The sequence below is a fragment of the Salmo salar genome, chromosome ssa12, assembly GCF_905237065.1.
Source record: "Salmo salar chromosome ssa12, Ssal_v3.1, whole genome shotgun sequence".
In the NCBI taxonomy this organism is placed as follows: Eukaryota; Metazoa; Chordata; class Actinopteri; order Salmoniformes; family Salmonidae; genus Salmo; species Salmo salar.
In genome coordinates, this window is record NC_059453.1 from 92,167,328 (window position 1) to 92,177,013 (window position 9,686).

Below are 9,686 nucleotides of genomic sequence, written 5' to 3' on the forward strand. Positions count from 1 at the left end.
TTGGATTAAGGTCGCTGTGGTGTTGGATTAAGGTCGCTACACTACCAACATCCTTTGGGAGAGCGTGCCCCCGTGCTTCTCTATACCAAGTCCCTCACGCATATAACGCCTCTCCGATGACCTCACAGGCGTCATCCCACTTCTGACACCAATGTAGCGAATTGGGAGGTAGCTCCGTTCAGAACTCAAAACCAGCTCCAGCCCCGATCAGAACTCAAAACCAGCTCCAGCCCCGATCAGAACTCAAAACCAGCTCCAGCCCCGTTCAGAACTCAAAACCAGATCCAGCCCCGATCAGAACTCAAAACCAGCTCCAGCCCCGATCAGAACTCAAAACCAGCTCCAGCCCCGATCAGAACTCAAAACCAGCTCCAGCCCCGATCAGAACTCAAAACCAGCTCCAGCGACTGTCGACCCAACACCTGTTATGCCAAGAGTTCCACACCTCTTAACGAGGTTGCTATGTGTTGGGTTAAGGTTGCTAAAGTATTTATATGTCGGGGGTTTTTTGTTGTAAAAGGAGAGTATTTCTGTTACATGTATTTGAAATATGTATTTCAGTTACTTCTGAGTATTTAGTCATTTGAGGATTTGAGGGCCCATGCCAAATCTTTTCAACCTCCTGAGGGGGGAAGAGGCGTCTTCTTCGCGACTGTACGAGTGTGAGTGGACCATGTTAAGTCCTTAGTGATTTGGACACCGAGGATCTTGAAGCTCTCGACCCGCTCCACTAGAGCCCCGTTGATGTGGATGGGGGTGTGCACCCCCCACCCCTGTGTCCTGTAGTCCACGATCAGCTCCTTGGTCTTACTGACTTTGAGGGAAAGGTTGTTGTCCCGGCAACACACTGCCAGGTCACTGATATCCTCTCTCATCGTCGCCGGTGTTCAGGCCTATCACCATCATGTAATCAGCAAACTTGATGATGGTGCTGGAGTTGTGCGTGGCCACGCAGTTGTGAGTGAACAGGATGGACAGTAGGGGACTAAGCACACAGCCCTGTGGGACCCCCGTGTTGAGGGCCAGTGTGGCAGAGGTGATGTTGCCTACCATCACCACCTGGGGTCGGCCCATCAGGAAGTCCTGGGTCCAGTTGCAAAGGGAGGTGTTCAGTCCCAGGGTCCCAAGCTTGGTGACAAGCTTGGAGGGCACAATGGTGTTAAACCCCGAGCTGTTGTCAATGAACAACATTCACACATACAGTACCAGTCAAAAGTTTGGACACACCTACTCATTCAAGTTTATTTTTTATTTGTACTATTTTCTACATTGCAGAATAACAGTGAAGACATCAAAACTGTGAAATAACACATATGGAATCATGTTGTAACCAACATTGTGTTAAATAAATCTAAATATATGTATGTATTCCTCTTAACTAGGTGGGTGATTTATCTTAACCACTATGCCTTACTTAACATTGACTATGTTAAAAATTTCCATCACAGTCCTCCCACATTAACATCCAGTAATTGTCACTTCAGAATCTCATTGTTCACAAGTCTGTAAATTATTTTTAAAAGAGGAGCTGGAAAACTGTCTACTGGCATTCACATTACAATGTAGTCATAGGGCAACTTACTTGAGGTTTAAATGTTTTGCTCAGTGGCACATCGACACATAGTCGGCTCAGGGATTTGAACCAGTAAGCTTTTGGTTACTGGTCAATTGTTATTAACAGCTTGGCTACCTGCCACCCCACATTCTTCTAAGATTAGGCTCAGTGCATGTTTGTGATTGTAGCCTATGATGTATTTTATTTGTATCTTTATTTAACTAGGCAAGTCAGTTAAGAACAAATTCTTATTTTCAATGACGGCCTACCGGGGAACAGTGGGTTAACTGCCTGGTTCAGAGGAAGAACGACAGATTTTCACCTTGTCAGCTTGGGGATTCAATCTTGCAACCTTTCGGTTACCATTCCAATGCGCTAACCACTAGTCTACCTGCCGTCCCATGTAGGGTTAATAGACTGTAATGATTAATACTGTCAATATTAGTATCATGAGTATCATCAGAGTGAGAGCTGTAGCAGGTAATAGGATTGCAACAGGTTTGGGAACCTAGGTAAAATGTGTTTTATACTGGATATTCAGTGGATATTCTGTATTGTCTCCTCAATGGCTACTGAACCAAGCATGCCATGACTATGAAAATAGATATATTCTGAATCAGGGGAGGATGGACAAAAATTCCAGGCTTAAAAGATAATCTAACAATAATTTCAACAACAACAAAAAAGCTATGGATTTTTTCCCATCCTCCCCAGAATATATAATTTTCATAGTCATGGCACGCTTTGTGTAAGAGCTATTGAAGATTGAAAGCAAAAGAACTAAAAAAAAAAAAAAGGACATTTCAACAACAACAAAAAAGCACTGGATTTTTGTCCATCCTCCCCTGATTCGGAATATACACTATGTGGACACTATGTGGACAATATGTGGACACTATGTGGACACTATGTGGACACCTTGTGGACACTATGTGGACACCTTGTGGACAATATGTGGACACCTTGTGGACACTATGTGGACACCTTGTGGACAATATGTGGACACCTTGTGGACAATATGTGGACACTATGTGGACAATATGTAGACACTATGTGGACAATATGTGGACACTATGTGGACAATATGTGGACAATATGTGGACTCCTGCTTGTCGAACATCTCATTCCAAAATCATGGGCATTAATATGGAGTTCGTCCACCCCTTTGCAGCTATAAAAGCCTACACTCTTCTGGGAAGGCTTTCCACTAGATGTTGGAACGTTTCTGCGGTGACTTGCTTCCATTCAGCCACAAGAGCATTAGTGAGGTTGGGCACTGATGTTGGGCGATTAGGCCTGGCTCGCAGTCGGCGTTCCAATTCATCCCAAGGGTGTTCGATGGGGTTGAGGTCAGGGCTCTGTGCAGACCAATCAAATTCACACCGATCTCGAAAAAACATTTCTGTATTGACCTCACTTTGTGCACAGAGGACAAGTTTCCACTGCTCCAGAGTGCAATGGCGGCGAGCTTTACACCACTCCAGCCGACGCTTGGCATTGTGCATGATGATCTTAGGCTTGTGTGCGGCTCTGCCATGGAAACCCATTTCATGAAGCTCCTGATGAACAGTTCTTGTGCTGATGTTGCTTCCAGGGGCAGTTTGGAACTCAGCAGTGAGTGTTGCAACTGAGGACAGACGATTTTCATGAGCTATGCGCTTCATCACTCGGCGGTCCCATTCTGTGAGCTTGTGTGGCCTACCACTTCGCGGCTGAGCCGTTGTTGCTCCTAGACATTTCTACTTCACAATAACAGCACTTACAGTTGAATGGGGCAGCTCTAGTAAGGCAGAAATTTGACAAATTGACTTGTTGGAAAGGTTGCATCCTATGACAGTGCCACGTTAAAAGTCACTGAGCTCTTCATTACAGGTCATTCTACTGCCAATGTTTGTCTATGGAGATTGCATGGCTGTTTTCTCGATTTTATACACCGGTCAGCAACGGGTGTGGCTGAAATTGCTGAATCCAACTAATTTAAAGGGGTGTCCACATACTTTTGGCCATGTAGTGTATAATCATAGTTATTGCACACTTTGTCTAGGAGCCTTTGAAGATTTGGGTTGGCGCCCCCCCCCTTGGGTTGTGCCATGGCGGAGATCGTTGTGGGCTATACTCGGCCTTGTCTTAGGACGGTAAGTTGGTGGTTGGAGACATCCCTCTGGTGGTGTGGGGGCTGTGCTTTGGCAAAGTGGGTGGGGTTATATCCTGCCTGTTTGGCCCTGTCCGGGGGTATCATCAGATGGGGCCACAGTGACTTCTGATCCCTCCTGTCTCAGCCTCCAGTATTTATGCTGCAGTAGTTTATGTGTCGGGGGGCTAGGGTCAGTCTGTTACATCTGGAGTATTTCTCTTGTCTTATCCGGTGTCCTGTGTGAATTTAAATATGCTCTCTCTAATTCTCTCTTTCTCTCTTTCTGTCTTTCTCTCGGAGGACCTGAGCCCTAGGACCATGCCTCAGGACTACCTGGTATGATGACTCCTTGCTGTCCCCAGTCCACCTGGCCGTGCTGCTGCTCCAGTTTCAACTGTTCTGCCTGCGGCTATGGAACCCTGACCTGTTCACCGGACGTGCTTGTTGCACCCTCGACAACTACTATGATTATTATTATTTGACCATGCTGGTCATTTATGAACATTTTAACATCTTGACCATGTTCTGTTATAATATCCACCCTGCACAGCCAGAAGAGGACTGGCCCCCCCTCATAGCCTGGCAGGGGCGAAAATCTGATATCAACTTTGGAGGGGACAATTACATTACATTTTCTCCAGAGCAATTCCTGAGGGGGACACCAAAAGTAGTGCTGTAACACATAGCCTACGTTTAATATGGTAAATGTATATTGAGAAACCAAAGAAATAAGGTGTTTGCCGTACTCCTAACTACCGGTACCCAAAACTACACAACTAATCACAACAGCAATACCATTGCCTTTAACAAATCTTAGTTCAGTCACCAGTTTAAGTTGAGAGTGGGGGTATCCATGGCATTTTCCAATTATGTTCCTATTTTACAAGTAAAGAAAATTGAGAACCTTTCATAATGTTCCCAAACAAAGACTCAACAAACTTACCTGAGACTCCCTGTCTCTGCCAGTCTGTCCCTGCATATCTGTCCCCAACTCTGCTGTCTGTGTGCCATCTGTTGCCTGCTCTGCCTAATGACATCATTGTGAAACATTTCCATTAGAATTTCATTTCTTTCTTATGAACATTTTATCAACTAGTCTTTGAGATATTAGGCTACGAGGGTTCTTACTTTGCGTTTTGGTGTACTGAAAAATACTCTGATGTCCGTCTTTTTTCTGCCATTTTTCTGCCATTTTTCTACCTGGTTGGCTACACACACACAGTATGTAGGTTATTTACAGTAGGAGATGGGCTTCTATCATCTTATCTTCTATCATTCTATATGGGCTTCGATCTAAAAGGTAGCTAGCAAATGTGAAACGGATTGCAGTGACAAGAGTTGACAGCTGTATGAGTTCACCATTTACACAACATATGCTGCAACCTTTTGTAATTTTAATCGTTTGTTTCATATTCGCTGGCTTCTAACAATAGCTGAATTTGCAAAGCTAGTGAGCACCAATTCAGTGGTGTTTGCTATAATCTTTGCTACCCAGGTTAAATAAAGGTGAAATAAAAAATATAAATAAAAGTTATCCTTGCGACAATTTAGCTTTTGCAACGAGACCATTAAATATATTTAAAACAATGGTAGAAGAGAGTGTAGTTCTGTTCAGTTTATCGCTAACCTTATCACAGGGACTTTGAAGCACTAACTTACATGCATGCTGATCTTGGAATAAATTGACGATAGCAAAGATTCCATGTTTGACGACGCCACATAAATGGAATAGGTACTAGCTAGCTTAATAGTTAATATTTGCGCGCTAGCTCTGCATATTCAGCTAGTGTGTGTGTGCGATTGACTGGATTAACCTCACGTCAGTTACGTGCATTGAGTGCCTTTCAGACAGTAGATACGACCTCTACGTTACCTAGCAAGCTAAGGAACTGGCAGTGGATCAAACCATTGTGAGGCAAAGGGTGGGGGGGTCGCAATCTTTTGAAACTTAAAAACAAGCTATTACGTGTCTATAATCAGCACATTTGCTTTCATTGCGTATTATTAATATTATTTAAATTACATAGTTATGTTTCAGTGATATATTGGGGGGGACAAATCATATTTTTCCCAGGTTGGGGGGGTCGTGTCCCCCCCGGGATTTCCGCCCCTGTAGCCTGGTTCCTCTCTAGGTTTCTTCCTAGGTTTTTGGCCTTTCTAGGGAGTTTTTCCTAGGGAGTTTTTCCTAGCCACCGTGCTTCTTTCACATGCATTGCTTGCTGTTTGGGGTTTTAGGCTGGGTTTCTGTACAGCACTTTGAGATATCAGCTGATGTACGAAGGGCTATATAAATACATTTGATTTGATTTAAAACCCCGAAATCGTATTATTTTAAAAAGTATTAAAAAAACATATACAGTAAAGGGACCAAATCCCTGCAATTGCCTAGACATTGAGAAACCCAATTCGATTGAAACAGTGCTCCTTTGTTTGGGCGCTATGGCATCTTCTATATTTCTTCAAGACTGCAGAATCTGAACTTTGTCTATGCGTCATATGTTATCTTCTCGCATATTACTGTAGCACGTATGTTTATTATGTTATGGGTGTGTCTGACAACAAGCACATCTTTTACGACACTTTTACGATTCTGTCCAATAGGCCTACCCATAGAGTTGTGTTCGCATACTGCGCAACTACATGTTATGGGGTTATCTGATGATAAGCACATCTTTTACGACACTTTTACGCATTCTGTCCAATAGGCCTACCCATAGAGTTGTGTGCGCATACTGCGCACCTACAGTACCCTATTGAAATCCACTTGACTGTATCGTCCAATTGTGCAATAGCCTACAATTCAGTATTGTTGAGTTGAATTTCCTAGGTGTGTTAACCTATCCATTACCAACGATACAAGCGCATCATCGCAATAAATAATTTCGAGGAGACTGGTGAGAGAGCCCACATAACATTTTATTGGCGGGCGGGGCTTGCTTGCCAATTCCCGAGGATTGTATTTCCTTACTAGTCACACCCCTATCCGGAAGAGAAACGGCAACGAATTCGTGAGAAACTTTCTCAGATCGACATCAAGAAGCTACCGCAGGTATGAAAGTCAAACTGCAGATCGTTGATAAGCATTAAATGTGTTATCTACATAGGATAATCGACAGTATTTCTTATAGAATCATATTATTGTATAGTAACTTGTCGATATTTTGTTATAATTGACCAAGCTCTATAGTGGACTAACCTGTTCATGTTATGTGTATCGTGGGAAGGTGGCTGTCATTAGAATAGGCTATATAATAACTGGACTATGAATAAGTTGCATATAATTTTACCTGTCTGCTATTCGTTTATTAAAAGTACTTTGTTTTTGTTTCTTCCAGGAGATCATCACTTTTTCATACTCATATTCAGGACACAACATGTGGCCTAACCAAGGTAGGTAGAATATATTAATACTATATTATGCCATAACTATCTTCATGTTATCGCCAAGTTATATCAGTCGGATATATTACAACGTTTATGAAATCCTGTTCAGGTCCCCCTGGCCAGAACCCGGCCTTCCCCCCAGCCTACAGCCCTGCATTCCCTTCTGGTCCAAACCCAGCACACCCTCAAGGCCAGAACCCCATGTACGCACCTGGCACAAACCCTGCTTATCCCCCCGGTATGGCCCCTGGTATGGCCCCTGGTATGAATCCAGCCATGCCTCCAGGATCCATGCCTTACGGACAACACCCAGGAGGGCAATACCCAGGAGGACAACACCCTTATCCAGCTGGACCAGGTGCACCTGGTTACCCAGGAGTTCACCCAGGGCCCTACCCTGGTGGGGTTCACCCAGGTGGAGTCTACCCCGGGGGCATGCATCCCGGCATGGCTGGGGGTGTGGCGGGATTCGGGATGGGAGTCCCTGGACACAAGGCGCACAAAAAAATGAAGAAGGCGAAGGGGAAGAAGGCGCACAAAGCCGACAAACACCTGAAGCATCATGGAGGCCACAGGAAGGTGGGTGTCTCTCTGTGTTTGTTTGTTTGTGTGTGTCTGTGTGTCAATCAATAACAGGGAGGGTCTGTGGATTTTGAGTGCAGTTGACAGGTGACTGTACCTCCCACTGATGGTACCATGACTCACTCTGTGCTTCCCAATTGGCACCCTATTCCCTATAGTGCCCTGACCATAAGTAGTGCAATAGGGTGCCATTTGGGATCAAGCCACTGTGTGTTTTATTTTTTTTTATTTTTTATTTCACCTTTATTTAACCAGGTAGGCAAGTTGAGAACAAGTTCTCATTTACAATTGCGACCTGGCCAAGATAAAGCAAAGCAGTTCGACAACATACAAAAACACAGAGTTACACATGGAGTAAAACAACATACAATCAATGATGCAGTAGAAAAAAATAAGACTATATACAATGTGAGCAAATGATGTGAGATAAGGGAGGTAAAGGCAAAAAATGCCATGGTGGCAAAGTAAATAAAGTATAGCAAGAAAAACACTGGAATGGTAGATTTGTAGTTTGAAGAAAGTTCAGAGATAAAATATAAATAATATGGTGCAAAGGAGCAAAATAAATAAAATAAATAAATACAGTAGGGGAAGAGATGGGCCATGTACAGGTGCAGTGATCTGTGAGCTGCTCTGACAGCTGGTTCTTAAAGCTAGTGAGGGAGATATGTGTACTCTGAGTTGAGTCTGGTTCCCCTCTGAGGTATTTTACTGACCTGTTTGCCTTGCGTTAACATACTCACAAGTTTTGTTCATCACACGACTAGGAAGACTGGAAATCGAGGCTCTTTCCCTGAGAACGAATAATGTGTGTGTACCAAACTTTTTGTTTATTTGTGTGAGTATATCGTTTCTCATCCTGCTGTCAAAAATGTTGTGAGAGAGTGAGGCTTACCTACCCCCCCTTCTCTTACCTACCCCCCTTCTCTTACCTACCCCCCTTCTCTTACCTACCCCCCTTCTCTTGCCTACCCCCCTTCTCTTACCTACCCCCCTTCTCTTGCCTACCCCCCCTTCTCTTGCCTACCCCCCTTCTCTTACCTACCCCCCCTTCTCTTGCCTACCCCCCCTTCTCTTGCCTACCCCCCCTTCTCTTGCCTACCCCCCCTTCTCTTGCCTGTATCTTTTGAAACATGTCTATCCCCAGGACTTAATTGAGCATCTGATGCAATATTTTCTTTCTGGGTTTCCGAGGTTGTGTCCACCTATTTTCTTCTTGTTTCATTGTGGGGTTGTGTGAGTGATGCCGCCTTTTTCTTTATTCAGTCGTCGAGATAACAAGTTATGTACTAGCTCTTACCAGCACGGATTACAACTGTTATGTGATTGTCTTACCTAGTTGAATGAACTGACTGTAAGTCACTGTGGGTAAGAGAGTCTGCTAAATGACCAAAATGTTCCTGTTTTTCCTCCCCAGCACTCTTCAAGCAGCAGCAGCAGCAGCAGCAGCGATGAGGAGTGATGTCACCAACAACATCCAACACAGAGTCAGAAAGACATCTTGTATTAAATGGGGAGAGTGGCCTTTTCTTCTGTCTAAATTGCAACGAGGTTAAAGGGGGGGACGACGACTATTATTAAGAATGAAAAATGTGTTTGGAAAATGATTTGAATATTAATTGTATAACACTGTAACAAAAGTATGTATAATGAACACAATTATGCCTTTTAGTTTTAACATTTAGGGATATAGGTCTATGAATGTGTGCATATCGTCATGACTGTGCACTATCATGTATACATATTATGCCTTTACACTGATGAGAAGTAATATTTCAAATGGTTGATTATATTTCCAACTATAAATAATATATAGGCTATAGCTGAGTGAGTGAGAGAGATGTGTGGAAATTCCCCAGTAAAAAAAAATATATACAAATAAATATTTATTTTAATACTGGAATGATTGAATTTTGAAGTACTTTATTTACAATATAAATATTTCTCGGTTTGACTTTATATTTCAGCTCTGACAGAGAAAAATATCGGCTACATTTGTATCCACGTGAACACCTTGACGTGATACTGTAA

The 9,686-nt window shown here is 43.3% G+C and overlaps 1 protein-coding gene across 1 annotated transcript; it reads left to right on the plus strand.

Annotated features, from left to right (window-relative positions):
* The first annotated feature begins 6,519 nt into the window (after nt 1–6,519).
* prr13 (proline rich 13) lies at nt 6,520–9,558 on the plus strand. The gene is made up of 4 exons (XM_014134040.2): nt 6,520–6,738; nt 7,025–7,079; nt 7,183–7,652; nt 9,073–9,558. The coding sequence occupies exons 2-4, from the start codon at nt 7,064–7,066 to the stop codon at nt 9,115–9,117; spliced, it is 531 nt and encodes a 176-aa protein (XP_013989515.2). The 5' UTR covers nt 6,520–6,738; nt 7,025–7,063; the 3' UTR covers nt 9,118–9,558.
* The last annotated feature ends 128 nt before the right edge of the window (nt 9,559–9,686 follow it).

Excerpts from the sequence above, each read along its gene's own strand:
- prr13 (XM_014134040.2), top strand. Across the intron at positions 7,653-9,072 it reads ATCATGGAGGCCACAGGAAG|CACTCTTCAAGCAGCAGCAG; the intron begins GTGGGTGTCTCT and ends TTTCCTCCCCAG.